General features: G+C 43.5%; 1 protein-coding gene across 1 annotated transcript in view; it reads right to left on the reverse strand.

Annotated features, from left to right (window-relative positions):
• Nucleotides 1-16,195, reverse strand: part of ETNK2 (ethanolamine kinase 2) — an 80,212-nt gene that overhangs the window by 25,821 nt on the left and 38,196 nt on the right. The window contains exons 2-3 of the mRNA XM_044288407.1: nucleotides 11,484-11,743; nucleotides 4,116-4,247 (exon numbers count right to left, since the gene is read on the reverse strand). Coding sequence (XP_044144342.1) covers nucleotides 4,116-4,247; nucleotides 11,484-11,743 — 392 coding nt within the window. The remainder of the gene's footprint in view (nucleotides 1-4,115; nucleotides 4,248-11,483; nucleotides 11,744-16,195) is intronic.

Genomic DNA, 16,195 nt, shown 5'->3' on the forward strand with positions numbered 1-16,195 from the left:
TCAGTGAAAACGGATCTGTCTCCATTTACATTGTGTGCCAGGACAGATCCGTTTGGCTCAGTTTCGTCAAGCGGACAGCAAAACGCTGCAAGCAGCGTTTTGGTGTCCGTCTCCAAAGCGGAATGGAGATTGAACTGATGCATTCTGAGCGGATCCTTTTCCATTCAGAATGCACACTGATCTGTTTTGGACTGCTTGTGAGAGCCCTAAATGGATCTCACAAACGGAAAGCCAAAACGCGAGTGTGAATGTAGACTAACTTGGAAATGGAGCCTAGGATCAACAAAAGAAGTGTTTTAACAGCTATGCGTCTGTGCAAACAGTTTGATAGGGACGTCGCTGGTGACAGATTCCCTTTAAGACTGACATATGAGACACCAATCTTAATAGAATCCCCCTATTTTACTGCTTTATTAGGTTTCTGCAGCAAAACAAGTAATGACCCGGTTTGCCACATATGCCTCATACCACAGCTTAGCTAACTGTCTATAGCAGTCACTAACACTCATTAGGATAATCTGGATAAAGACAATGCAGTTTCTCAGGTAACCAATAAGCCGGCAAATAATCTCATTGAATATTCTGGAACCATTCCTTCGGGGACTATAAAGTGTATGACGTATTCAGATATATGCCATCGGGCAAAGGTAATTAAATCTATATTATTATATAAATTATATATAAAAATGTGCACAAATATAAAGTGGGACAGTTCCCCACAGAAGCTAATCAAGTTACAATTCTCATTTTCTACCTTATGACCTATGGACATCAGCTCCAATTTTTGTCTGCCCGAGTGCCTACACACAGGGTATGGACTCTTGAGGTTTGCACCTTTGGGCTAATTAATGAAAAGTGAATAGTATATGGCCTAGAGGGGTTGCGCAGAAATGGGGTGGAGGGTTGGCCAGTTCTGTAAAGGGACGCTTACTTACCTGCTTCCTAGTGATGGCTCCCTGCTCCTTCTCCTCCCGTCCTGCAATGTCCGCTGGGCTCCCTCGCTGAAAACATCCGGTTTAACACTGCTGCAGCCGGTCAATGGCCACGGCGGTGACTGGATCCCCTTGTGTCACGTGGCCATTTGTCATGATGTAAGGGTAGCCAATCAGTGACGTGGTCAAGGATTAGGTGCAACCATGTGAAACCAGATGTTTTCAGCGAGGGAGCCCAGCAGAGCCGGGTGGAGAAGAAGCGTGGAGAAAGCGCCGGGAAGCAGATAAGTAAGTTTTCCTTTACATGTCTGGGCAAGAATGTGTGTGGCTGGTGAGGTTGGCAACCATTCTTGCACAACTCCTTTATATCTTGGGAACATACCCAACAGGGGTGGACTAGGAACTTAAAGTGGCCCTGGAAAAAATACTAAAAGTGGCCCCATTTTTTAGTCGGGTCTAAATCAATAGAAGGCATCGCCTGCAATACCATGTTGTTGCACATTATAGTACCCTAATAGAGCCAAATACCACAGTCCATCACAAAATACTGCCAGCAGCACAAAATACATCCCCAAACACTTCCAGGCCGGACATGAGGAGGGCCCAGGCGGCCCCCTGGGCATCGGCCCACCAGGAAGTTTCCCGATAAGGTCTATGGCCAAACCGCCCCTGATACCCAATATGGCAGATTCAGAATGAGGGGTGGCATAAAGGACAAATATGAGAAGGACCTGTTACTGTTGAAGGACATGCACAAATAAGGCCACATGATCCTATGTCTGCAGGTCCTGAAGCCAGTACGCAGAGTCGAAGATTATAATCTTTTTTGTGTCCAGCATCTGGATTTGTTTAAGGCGTCTGGTGTCTGTGTTTATTTCGAAGGTCTGGTTTTGGTGGGTCTGGTCTGAGGTCAACAGTGCATTATACGAGCAATCAATATGGCTGCTTCTGTCACAAAAATGCCTTATGGTATACTAATAAACATGGGTGGACTGGCCATAGACACTACAGGGAAATTCCCTGGTGGGCCGATATCCACCCAAATCCTCCTCTTGGGCGCCAGCTAGGTACATAAAGATCTGTTGTTCACAGAATTAATTAATGTAGGAGCATCAGGCACTTATGTACCTGGCCTGGCAGGTGCCCTTCTGAATTCAACTGTATTGCCATAAGTGGCATGGGTGCCTGTATTTTGTGCTGCACTGTGATATCTGGTTCTGCTGGGGCAGTATCTTGTGCTGCACTGTGGTATCTGGTTCTGTTGAGGCAGTATTTTGTGCTGTACTGTGGTATTAGGTTCTGTTGAGGCAGTATCTTGTGCTGCACTGTGGTATCTGGTTCTGTTGAGGCAGTATTTTGTGCTGCACTGTGATATCTGGTTCTGCTGGGGCAGTATCTTGTGCTGCACTGTGGTATTAGGTTCTGTTGAGGCAGTATCTTGTGCTGCACTGTGGTATCTGGTTCTGTTGAGGCAGTATTTTGTGCTGTACTGTGGTATTAGGTTCTGTTGAGGCAGTATCTTGTGCTGCACTGTGGTATTAGGTTCTGTTGAGGCAGTATCTTGTGCTGCACTGTGGTATCTGGTTCTGTTGAGGCAGTATTTTGTGCTGTACTGTGGTATTTGGTTCTGTTGAGGTAGTATTTAGTGCTGCACTGTGGTATTATGTTCTGCACAACAGTATTGCTGGCCCTGCCAACTTCTGTTGTCCCGCCTTCTGTCAACATTTCACTTTTTTTTTCTTTTCTTTAGAGCCAGTCCGCCCCTGCTAATAAAAGACAGTGAGGAAGATCTGGCTGGTGCCACTCATACTACTGTTGGTACTACTGGTGCTACTGATAGTTATGTTACTTCTACTGGTAAGGGCTCATGCACACAAACGTATTTTTTGTCTGTGTCTTTTTTTTTGCAGGCCGTATGTAGAAGCATTCACTTCAATGGGGCCCAAAAATAAATAAATGACTGTGTCCATGACCAAATGTCTGTTCTGCAAAAATTGTCATGTATTAAAAGAGGCATGGGCTCGCAGGATACTAATGTAATATCATCGCTTTACTAATCAGTAAAGGGAACCTGAATAATATACTGTATATATAGTTTTATGAGAAAAGATTCAGTATAACTTGAAATTTACTTATTTAAATCCCAGCTTTTTTATGCCCAGGAGTCATGTGGACATTCCTATTCATAGTTTGACAGCTAACTCTCTATGCTTACTCATGCAGCATTAGCTGTCAATCGCCGGTGCCTCCTCACACAGCTGATCGGTGGGGGTCCCCGATGTCGGATCCCCACCGATCAGATACCGATGACCTATTCTGAGGATAGTCAGAAAGTCAGTAAGAAAATCTCGGAAAACCCCTTTAAAAGGTTTTTCCAAGATTTGGTTGTTTTTTAGTTAGGTCACATAGTGTGTTTGACCTAATGAAAGAATTATAGTCATCTGCTTCCCATTGCTCTAGTCCTGCACCCTGGCTCGATTAGTCAGTCTTCTGGTCCCTGGCTCGTTTATCTCAGGTCATGTCCGCTGCTGCAGCCGGTGACTGGCCTTATCAGTGACCTGTCCCCAAGCAGCAGTGGCTTTAACACAGCATCAAGAAACCTGTACATCGAAGGCAAAAACGTATTCAGGTGTTCCTCATTTCCGTCTTGTAATTATATGGCATATACCCAGAATAATGTCAATTATTATGATCATGGGGCGTTCCTGAGAATGAAGGGAATAAGGTACTTTAAGCTTTTTTTCTGCAGATCATTGGGAATACAGTTGTGTTGTAGCTTCCTGGATTGTGCAGAAACAACATCAGGAATGGTTCAGCAGTATTGGAATCATGAGACTAGACCAGTGGTGCCGAACCTATGGCACAGGTGCCAGAGACGGCACTCAGAGCCCTCTCTGTGGGCACCCGCACCCTGGAAAAAGTCTATGGTGTACCAATATGCCTTAGACTTCTCCTGCCATTCATCAGCGCAGGGCGCACTATGAAGGTTGAAACTTGGTCTGTAAAAGGTTCACCATCACTGGAATAGACAACATTTTCCAATCTTTAATCTATCTGTCCTCTCTACATATTTAGTTATTTTGTAGTAAGCTCATCCCACCTTCACCATAGTAAATATGGATATTACAGAATTTCCCGTGCTCTTACTACAGATCCCTTTGCCATGTACTCTGTGAGCCATACCTGTCTTGGATTCCTTCTTCGGTATGCAGGATACATAGGTACTTGTTCAGCTTCTGCCAAAGGACTGGTTTTGGAAGGCAGCCATTATGGACTGGGATACAGTGATATTTGGCCATCTCGTGAGCAATCAAGCTGTCAAAAAACAGGAGAATCCAATCTTACCATATGGTGCTCTGTACATTGCTGTATTCTCAACATATTCCTGTCTAGATGCAATGCATCTACAGTATGACACATTTTTTTCAATGTTTAAGTGTAATCCTGTAGAAAAAAAAATGTATGTCTTACAACTTAGAGGTCGCTTGGAGCTATATGATATGTGCATGAGATCCTGATTTAAAAAAAGTGACAAAACTGCAAAAAAATGGTACAGCTAGAAGTCTATGGAAATATGAAATGCAGGACCCACATGCACTTTTCGTTTCAGAAATTGTATTACCATTTTATGACAGTAAATTATTACTAATTACTAGGCATTTATGAAGGAGGCGGAGTCTACTATCTGTACTCAGAGAGTTATCACTGTATTATCTGTAGCGTTACATAGGACTGCAGGTAACATCTACTACATTATCTGTACTCAGGGAGCTGTCATTGTGTTATCTGTGGTGTTACATAGGACTGCAAGTAACATCTTCTACATTATCTGTACTCAGAGAGTTGTCACTGTATTATCTGTAGTGTTACATATGACTGCAGGTGACATCTACTACATTATCTGTACTCAGAGAGTTGTCACTGTATTATCTGTAGTGTTACATAGGACTGAAGGTACTATCTACTACACCATATGTACTCAAAGAGTTATCACTGTGTTATCTGTGGTGTTACATAGGACTGCAGGCAACATCTACTACATTATCTGTACTAAGAGAGTTATAACTGTGTTATCTGTGGTGTTACATAGGACTGCAGGCAAGATCTACATGATGACATGCGCAGTCAGCAGGAGCGAGTTATGTGTTTTTTTTATTTGGTTTGTGAACACTACTGGGGCACTTTTGGGGAGGAGTTGGTGGATTATTTACTGAAGGAGCACTATATATAAAGAAGGCACTACTGGGTGGAGGCCATATTTAATGAGGCCACTACTGGGGGGGGCACTTTATTTAAGGGTGACACTGTATTTAAAGAGACAGAACTGACATAAAACGGGAAAGTGAACAGAGACATCACCTAAATGGGATTATTAATGATTGGGTCATGGTGTAGTAGTATTATTTGGTGTCTTATTTCTGGCAATGTTGACCAGGTATTATGTGATATGCTCATGTACACGAATGTATTCTCTTTCCGTCTCTGTTCTGTTTTTTGTGGACCGTATGCTGAGCCATTCATTTCAATGGGTCCGCAAAAAAAAGAGGAAGTTCCTCCGTGTGCATTCCGGTTCTGCAAAACAATAGAACATGTCCTATTATTGTCTGCATCACGGACAAGAATAGGACTGTTCTATCAGGGGCCAGCTGTTCCGTTCCGCAAAATACAGAATGCACATGGACGTCATATGTATTTTTTGCGTATGCATGTTTTGCAGACCTCAAAATATATACGGTCATGTGCATGAGCCCTCATTGTGTTTTGTTATGAGCGTGATTAACCCGTAGGATATCAGCGCCGGGGAACCGGGTTCAAAATACCATAGTAACATAGTACATAAGGCCGAAAAAAGACATCTGTCCATCCAGTTCGGCCTGTTATCCTGCAAGTTGATCCAGAGGAAAAAAAACAAAAAAAAACCTGTGAGGTAGAAGCCAATTTTCCCCACTTTAGGGGAATAAAAAATTCCTTCCCGACTTCCCGTAGAGCTACGGTGCTGTGTTCACCCAATCCCTGAGCGAAATCGCTCGGTGACCGGGTGATGATGGCTGCTCAGGACAGCAGGCAGCCATCTTCCCAAGGGGCAGAGGGAGGTTTTTCCACCCCACCGCTGTGATTGGCCGATTTCTGCAGACCGGCCAATCGCAGCTCCAGATGATTTTTTTTATTCATCCAGGAAGCTGCAGGGGGGGTGGAACAGGGTTTGTACAGGGGTGAACTTGTCAGCACCTGTCCCCCCTGGGTCAGGCAGGGGACACCAGTGTTTGGCGCTGCTTTTCTTCTGACCACTGGCACATGCCCGAAATTGCAGAATCAATGTAATGCATATTGAGGTTTATTTTGCTGTTAACCCTTGCTGCGTTGCAAGAAAAAAATTATTAACATTAAAAATCTACCAAAAAAGTGCAATTTTGAAATTTAACCTCCATTTTAATTTCATTCTTGTGGAACACATCAAGGGTTAACAAAGTTTGTAACATCAGTTTTGAATAATTTGAGATGGGTAGTTTCTAAAATGGGGTCAATTATGAGGGGTTTCCATTACATAAGCACCTCAAAATCACTTTATAACTGAATTGGTGCTTAAAAAAATGGTTTTGGAAATTTTGGTTAAAATTTGAAAAATTGCTTCTACAATTTGAAGAATGGCTTGGATAAGTAAAAGCGTTCCAACGTCATTAGCACATAAAGTGACGCATGTCAGATTAGCAAAAATCGGCCTGGGATTTAAGGTGAAAAGTGGCTCAGTACTGAAAGGGTTAATCCCTGTGACAACCCTATTTATAAATGTGCCTGACAAGACTCTTACTTGTAGTTCTTTGCAATATTTTAATAATTAAAGGGTTTCTCTATGGCGGGGCATTTCTTTTATAATATGGCCATCGAGGGTGCAGAGATAAAAAAAAATAAAGACTCATCTGTCAGTGGCGCTCCAGATCCTGCACCAAGCTCGCTTCTCCTCTCTGGACCCGCTGCTGGCCATCAAAGGCCTCAGTAATGGCAGCGATGCCTGCACACACCAGTGGGGACTACTAGCAGAGGAGAAGGGAGTGCCGCACTGACACCAGTGTCATGAGTATTTTTTTATTCATGCACCCTGCCTGGCAATATCAAAAGGTAGGTCTCAAAGAACCCCTTCAAAAGCAAAGAGGAAGCTAGACTCCATTCAGATGGCAGACATTGTGTAGACTCCAACCCATTTTCCTCCTCACCATTTCTAGTTGATCAGAAATTAAGGGAAAAATAGGGCAACCAGGCGAGCTGCGGGCAACCGGAGTTTTAAGACATTTGATGTGCCTTGTTTTTAACTACCTTTGTTTTTTGAAGGGTGAGTTGTATTTTTAAATTGCACCATTTTGGGGTATATTTATGTATTGAATAACTTTTATTAACACCTTGGAAGAGAATAGAAAAAAACTGCAATTCGACCATTGTTTGCGGAAAAAATTTAAAATGTCCTTCATTCTATGGGGTGATACAATTACAGTGATATTAAAATTATATTAGAAACTATTATAAAAAAACTAATTTATTTTTGTGTTGCTGATTATCAAAAAACATAAGATTTTTATATTTCCATCGACGTACTTTAAGGATGAGCTGTCGTTTTCATTGGTACACATAATGCTTTATGATAAATTTTTGTTCATTTTTTGAGGAGAAATAAATAAAAAAATGAATAAAAAAATAACAATTCTTGCATTGTCCTTCGTGTTCTTTGCAGCAATTTTATAGATAAGGTGATTGAGGATATGGTGATGCCAATGGGCTTACAGAAGAGCACCCTTTCTGTAAAACCTCTTAGGTGCTGCACTCGCTACTGATGGATTTCTTAGCTGTGACATCACTAGTTTTTGATGTTGTGCTTTACTAGATCATAAATTTGTTTGCATTTATGATCTAGAAAATCACGCTCTGCTGCGATTGGACTGCAGCACAGCCAGGGAGGAGGAAACGTCTACTGACAAACCCTGGCGTCTCCTCCTCCCTGTACATACTGGCGTAAAAACTGCATGGGGCACAGCAGGGCATAGAAGGGTTATTTGGAAAAAAGAAAAAGGATGGCCCTGAAAGTAAAGGTACTTAAAGGGGTTATCCCATGACTAATGTAAAGAATGAAAATAGACATCATATAGTACATGGCAATCTCTTTCTAACAAAGCTAGAACCAGCCCTGTACCTCACATGTATCCAGAAAATCTCCCCATTCATTGCTCTGCTAGATTTATATCAAGCTGACAGCTCAAGGGGAGTGTCTTTTCTGCTGGAGCTAAGGGCGTGTCTACGCTCTCCCTATCACAGCTCAGGAGGCAGCTGAAGGATGAAACTGAGCATGTGCGGCCTTCTCAGTGAGCAGGACAAAGAAATAAACAAACGGCAAGTAGCGCTATACAGATACATTTTATTGAATAACTTAGTGGCTATGCTAAATTTTTAATTACATGCAATTACAAAAGCATTCAGATCCAGGTGCTGGTTTGAAAACTGTAGAATATTTTTCGTGGGACAACCCCTTTAACAAAAATAAATTCCATGAAAGCTCCTCTTCAAAGTGGACATCCAAGTTAATTTGCTTGATATCACCTAATGCTGTAAAATAAAAAATGACTACATATTTACCTCTTGCTCCTGTGCCAACCCTGCTCCTGCTGTTTGTTTACAGGGTGCAGCGGTAATGTGCATGACTGCTGCAGCCAATCACTGTTGTTAGCAATCTGGTGAGGACAATGATTGGCTGTAGTGGTCATATGCGCATCACTGCTGCAGCCTGTAAACAAACAGCAGGAGGAGGACCAGGAGAAAGAGATGGGTATATAATGATGTAAGTATGCTTCAACCAACAGGTCCCACTGGGTGGGGTATTTATATGAGGCTTGAAAGCCCCTTTAGTAGACTGATTCCCCTAAGAGTATCAGAGCTCTCCTGTAACATGATGATCACATTTGTCAGCTGGATATTTCATCACTTAAAGGTGTTGTCCAACTTATTTAAAAAAAATCCCCCACTAATAGTGATAAAGAATGCATACTCACCCATTTTATCCCCTGCTTTCAACACTGTCACACTGATCCTTCCTATTGATGCATGCGTAATGTCATCTTCTTGTCTGCAGCGTATACCTTGGACACTGCTGCAGCCAATCACGGGCTTTAGCGGAATACGGCACATGACCACCTAGGCCAGAGACTGGCTGTAGTGGTTATGTGGAGTATTTGGGCATGTCATCTCTGCAGCCAAACTGTTACAGACAGCCAACTAACCAGTTTGACTTAGGACTAAACCTAAGGGCATTGTCCTGGCGGTTCCCTGGTTTTCATCCTTTGGAAGTCAGAAACACAGATGTGAAGCACCAAGTGGTCAAACAGTACTTGGCAGGAAACAAGCCAAGATCGTGGCAGGCAGAGTCCGTGTGTATCTGTTAGCCAAGTCCGAGTCAAGTCAGGGCAGCAGTGAGTCAAAACGGAGAACAGGCTAAGGTCAGAGCAGGCACCAGGGATATAGAACAGGCAGAGGTTTGGTACATGGGTAAACAGAATAAATAGCAAACCTTTGCTGGTCAACTAGCAACATAGAAACCTAAAACTCAGGCACCCTCCCACTGGTGGTGGGAGTACGCATTATTTTATTACAATTGTTGGCTATGCTTTACCTAAAATGGCTATACACATTAGTCTAAAAGCTAATAAAAAACAAATAATTGTTCATCAGGTGAAATTTAACAATGAACAATCACTTTAGCCCAATGATGACAGACCATTGCCACCTGAAAAGAAGTCGGCCGTGTTTGAATTTTTCCCCCAAATGTCTAATAAAAGATCATTCTTTAAAAGAAAGACTGGTTGTGGACAAAATATCTTTTTTGACAGAATGTTTCCAGAAAGATCCGGTGTCACTGAACATGTATGGTCAGATTAGTCAAATGTAATGACCAGTATGGACTAAGATGTGTATGGCTGCATTTGAGAAACTATTGTTTACTACGTTTTTCAACCATCACCCTCCTTCTATATTATATGTGACAGTGTCCGTACCATCTGTATGCCAGGCACACTGACTAATGAGCCCCCGGGAGATGCAGGAAAGTTGGAAGTGATCTCCTGCATCTCCAAGCAGCTAGATAATTAGCAAGCACGCTGGGCATACAGTTCTCATGGACACTGTGGGTACTCACCAATGTTAGGCCAGGCAGAATACAGACATATAAACTGGCCAGCTTTAGGGAATATATGAGGGAGGAGTGAAGGCAGGGAGCGCAGTGAGTGAGGAACGTTTTTGATATTCAGTATTGTGCAGAACAGTGAAGATTTGCAGCTCACTGCCAAAAATTAACTTCAGGGTCAGTTTTTTTCATAATGGCAAAATCAATAAATAAAAATGTATTGAAAAAATGTTTATTATCAATTGCCCTACACATTGAAAAAAAAAATGCTAGTTACACTTTACACTGTGGAATGATGTAGATCAGTACACAAAAATAAAGGGGATCAATTAAGACCAGTGTTTTAGATGCCAGTCTTAATAACCCTGTGTGTTGGATCCACCCAAGTTATGAAGAGGCGCCGGTCTCTACATAACTTTGGCGTATCCACCGCCAGTCTAAATCTACGCCAGCTTCCCTGCTGGCTTAAACTTAGACCATTTTCTATGCCTAAACCAGGCGTAGAAAATGACAAATGAGACGGACCGCAAACGCAGTGCCCACCTTTTTTTAGACCTGACGTAAGTGTAAAGTCGCAGAAATACACCAAAAATAGATGAATTTCTGTTAGTAAATGACCCCCAAAGTTTTTATCAGCAAGGTTTTATAACCATTCACACCTATATTTTAAAGGGGTGGCCCCACGAAAAAATATTCAGCAGTTTTTAAACCAGCACCTGGATCTGAGTACTTTTGTGGTAGACACTAAGGATGAGCGAATTGACTTTGGATGAAACATCCGAAGTCGATTCGCATAAAACTTTGTTCTAATACTGTACGGAGCAGGAGCTCCGTGCAGTATTAGAATCTATTGGCTCTGATGAGCCGAAGTTATTGCTTTGCGAAGTCTCGTGAGACCTTGCAATAGCTTCATAAATTAATTTGTACTGTAAAAAAACGTTTCCCGAACTTGGAACCGAACCCGAGTTCGGGAAATGTTTTTTTTATAGTACAAATCAATTTCTGAAGTTATTATGTGAAGTCTCGCGAGATTTCGCAAAGTAATAACTTCGACTCTTCAGAGCCAATACATTCTAATACTGTACGGAGCTCCTGCTCCATACAGTATTAGAACAACGTTTTATGCGAATCGACCGGATGTTTCATCAGAAGTCGATTCGCTCATCCCTAGTGGACACACATGCTGAGCTGCCAGCTTCATATAAATCTATCAGAGCAATGGGAACAATGAATGGGAAGATCTCTGGACCCATATGAGGTGCAGGGCTGGTTCTAGCTTTGTTAGAAAGATATTGTCATGTACTATATGTTTTTTTCCATTATTCATTAGATAACCCCTTATTAATTTTCTTTGATATCTAGTCACTGCTTGGTTAAATAGCAAATGTTACCGTAATATTTGAGATTGGCGCACATGCTCCGGGCCAAGTGCCAAGCCACGCATGAACTCATAGCACAGTCCATTTTGAAAAGTACAGAACAGCTCGGGGGCACAACCATGAGCTTGCAACAACTGGAAACTTGTCACCTCATCTTCTCGATCCACAAACAGCTCAGTCCTTTTGCCATAGACACGCACAAGTACTGCATCTTTCATACACGTATCCACATAGCAGGCAAGAAGCTTGTTTGTGATGCCGTCAGTGAACAACTGTGAACACAAAAAATAAAATAAAAAAATCAATACAATAATAAACTCTTCCATAAAAAACACTAAAAAACTAACTTGTGCATAAATAATTATATTATCATTGTTGCTAAATGGAAGTCATCAACATGGAGGCTGTTGATAGATTTATTTATTGCTGTGTGAGACTGATTGTCAGTCTTCTTTAACCAGTTAGGGACATATGACGTACCGGTATGGCATGATGTCCCGATACTTAAGGACACATGACGTACCGGTACGTCATGTGTAGTTCCGATCACCGCCGCGCGGCCGGCGGTGATCGGAACCCGGTGCCTGCTGAAATCAATCAGCAGGCACAGTGGGACAATGCCCAGGGGGCATCGCAGCAAACCACAGGTCAATTCAGACCTGCGGTTTGCTGCGTTTCCGGGTTATTCAGGTCCCTGGTGACCCGATAACGCGGAAAGGACGGTGGTCGGTGGTGTGATAATACACCACCAATCACGATCCTGCGAGGTGGCGCTCACGCCACCTCTCAGGATCGCATCTGATTGGCTGGCAGGGAGGCTGGGCAGGCGGAGCGGCAAATTTGAATTGGCGGAGCTCCCCTCCCCGCTCATACAGGTCCGTGGAGGGGGAGAGAGTGGAGCTAGTTTTTTGTGCCATCAGGCACTGTAGTATGTAGGGGCAGGTAGGGATAGGCAATTTCGGCACAGATAGTCAGGGATAGATAGGGGGAAAAGGTTTTTTTTTTTTTTCTAAAGCACTTTTAGCACCTTGATCGGGTGTCTGGGGTCCACAGCACTTATTTTTTTGGGACAAAGTTTTTTTTTTGCATGCGCTGACTGTGGCCGGCACTCTTTGTGTCCGGCCACTGTTAGCGCATCGCCCACCCCACCCCACTACGCATTTGTAACTTTCTTTTTTTTTTTTTTTACACTTTTTTTTTTTTAAATAGTAATTTTTTAAATTTTTCTTTCTAGCTGTAGGGCAAAGTTCGCGAACACCTGTGCCCCCACCCACACGCACACTAAATAAAGATTTACATGCACACACACAGACACACTCCTCTAAGGCCCACCGGACGTTCTCGGCCGAGGAGGCATACGCCCTGTCCGAGAGCCCCAGTGAGGACGATGATGACCCCACTTTCCTGTTGTCATCTGCGTCCTCCTCATCATCTAGCGATGATGAATCAAAAAGTCATATAGCCCCCAAAATAGTGCCAATAAAACCGCCCCCTCATCCCGCAAAAATGAGCCTCTACCTAAGATAATCGGCTAAAAACAAAAAAAAAAATGACTCTTAGACTATGAAGATACTAAAATGTTTTGTTTTTGTTTATAAAAGGATAATATAGGGTAAAACCTAAATAAATGTAAAAAAGTAGACATAATAGCTATCGTCGTGTCCGTAAGAATCTCCTCTATAAAAATATCCCATGACCTGACCCCACAGATTAACACGGTCCAAAAAAAATGTATTAAAAACTGCTATTTTTGGCACATTTTCCATTTGAATCCATTTTTTCCAGTAACAAAGCAAGGGTTAACAGCCAAACAAAACTTAATATTTATTACCCTGATTCTGCAGTTTACAGAAACGCCTCATATGTGGTCGCAAACTGCTGTATGACCAAACGGCAGGGCACAGAAGGAAAGGAGCAACCTTTTTTTTTGACACCATGTCCCATTTGAAGAACCCCTGATGCACCCCTAGAGTAGAAACTCCATAACTCCATCTAAGAAACTACACCCCTCAAGGTATGCAAAACTGATTTTACAAACTTTTTTAACCCTTTAGGTGTTCCTCAACAGCTTATGACAAATGGAGATAAAATTTCAGAATTTCTATTTTTGGTAACCTTACCTCACAAAAATGTAATATAGAGCAACTAAAAATCACATGTACCCTTAAAATAGTCCCAACAAAACCGCCGCCTTATCCCGTAGTTTCCAAAATGGGATCACTTTTAGGGAGTTTCTACTGTAGGGGTGCCAGGGCCGTCTTTACCAAGGGGCAAAAGGGGCAGCTGCCCCGGGCCCAGTTGCTCTTGGGTGGCCCAAGGCAGCTGCCTCTTGAGCCCTGCTAGCCACTGCCCCGGATGTCAGGCTGTCAGCTACACAGGGGGTGCTGCCATGCCATGCCTGCCGGCACAAAGTCCAGGCAGCGTTCTGTGAGTGAGAGCTGTGATCTAGGACCTGAGATGACATCATCACCATGTGACCAGTAACCTAGCAATATTACTGGTCACATGGCTATGAGGTCATCACAGGTCCTACCAGGAGTGTTGCTGCTGGAGAAGTTTGCCTTAACTGTGGAGCTTTTTTTATGAAGATTACATCAGAAAAAGGTGACAGGGGCTGTTATGCTAATATACTGTAAACTACTGTATAGTGGGGTGCTGTATACTGTGTGGGAGCCTGTATACTGTGGGGGCCTGTATACTGTGGGGGCCTGTATACTGTGGGGGGCCTGTATACTGTGGGGGGGCTGTATACTGTGTGGGGGTCTGTATACTGTGGGCCCTGTATAGTGTGGGGGGCCTGTATACTGTGTGGGGGCCTGTATAGTGTGGGGGGCTGTATACTGTGTGGGGGCCTGTATAGTGTGGGGGTCTGTATACTGTGTGGGGGCTGTATACTGTGTGGGGGGCTGCATACTGTATGGGGGCCTGAATACTGTGTGGGGGCCTGTATACTATGTGGGGGCCTGTATACAGTGTGGGGCCTGTATACTGTGTGGGGGCCTGTATAGTGTGGGGGGCTGTATACTATGTGGGGGCCTGTATAGTGTGGGGGGCTGTATACTGTGTGGGGGCTGTATACTGTGTGGGGGCCTGTATACTGTGTGGGGGCCTGTATACTGTGTGGGGGGCTGTATACTGTGTGGGGGGCTGTATACTGTATGGGGGCCTGTATACTGTGTGGGGGCTGTATACTGTGTGGGGGCTTGTATAATGTGGGTGGCTGTATACTGTGTGGGGGGCTGTATACTGTGTGGGGGCCTGTATACTGTGTGGGGGGCTGTATACTGTGTGGGGGCCTGTATAGTGTGGGGGGCTGTATACTGTGTGGGGGGATGTATACTGTGGGGGGGCCTGTATAGTGTGGGGGCTGTATACTGTGGGTGCTGTATATTGTGGAGTGCTATACTGCTGTACTGTATACTGTGGGGGGCTGTATACTGTGGGTGCTGTATAGTGTGGAGTGCTATACTGCTGTACTGTATAGTGTGGGGGCTGTATAGTGTGGGGTGCTGTATTGTGTATAGTTTGGGGTGCTGTATACGGTGAGGTGCTATACTGCTCTACTGTATACTGTGAGGTGTTGTATACTGTGGGGTGCTGTATACTGTGGGTTGCTATACTGCTCTACTATATACTGTGGGGTATTGTATAGTGTGGGGTGCTATACTGCATACTGTGTGGTGCTGTATACTATAGGGTGCTATACTGCATACTGTGGGTTGCTGTATACTATAGGGTGCTATACTGCATACTGTGGGGTGCTGGGGTGCACTGTAACACTAGGGTGAGCCGAGCCCTGGTCTCCTTCCTGCAGAGCGGTGCCCACTTCCAGCCTGAGCCCAGAGCACTGATCCTGAGCTGCTGGAGTCTTCAGAATTGGAAGTATTTACAGTCATTCACTGTACTCTACCAGATGTGTGGATTTTTTGTGTGTGTGTTGTGGTGGAGGGGGACGTCATTGCCTACTAAGGTGTGGGAAGGCGAAATCCAGGGGGCCCAAGTAAATTTTTGCCCAGGGTCCAATCAATATTAAAGACGGCCCTGAGGGGTGCATCAGGAGGGCTTTAAATGGGACATGGTGTAAATAAACCAGTCCATCAAAATTTGCCTTCCAAAAACCACACGGTGCTCCTTTCCTTCTACGCCCTGCCGTGTGGCTGTACAGTAGTGCACGACCACATATGGGGTGTTTCTGTAAACTGTAGAGTCAGGGCAATAAATATAGAGTTTAGTTTGGCTGTTAACCCTTGCTTTGTTAGTGGAAAAAAAAAATTTGAATGGGAAATTTGGCAAAAAAATTGAATTTCTAAAATTTCATCTTAATTTGCCAATAACTCTTGTGGAGCACCTAAAGGGTTAACATAGTTTGTAAAATCAGTTTTGAATACCTTGAGGGGTGTAGTTTCCAAAATGGGGTCACTTTTAGGGAGTTGCTACTGTAGGGGTGCATCAGGAGGGCTTCAAATGGGACATGGTGTAAATAAACCAGTCCAGCAAAATCTGCCTTCCAAAAACCACACGGCGCTCCTTTCCCTCTAAGCCCTGTCATGTGGCCGTACAGTAGTGTACGACCACATATGGGGTGTTTCTGTAAACCGCAGAGCCATGGGTAATAAATATAGAGTTTAGTTTGGCTGTTAACCCTTGCTTTGTTAGTGGAAAAAATTTATTAAAATGGAAAATTTGGCAAAAAATTGAAATTCTGAAATTTCATCTTCATTTGC

This window comes from Bufo gargarizans, chromosome 3, assembly GCF_014858855.1.
Source record: "Bufo gargarizans isolate SCDJY-AF-19 chromosome 3, ASM1485885v1, whole genome shotgun sequence".
In the NCBI taxonomy this organism is placed as follows: domain Eukaryota; kingdom Metazoa; phylum Chordata; class Amphibia; order Anura; family Bufonidae; genus Bufo; species Bufo gargarizans.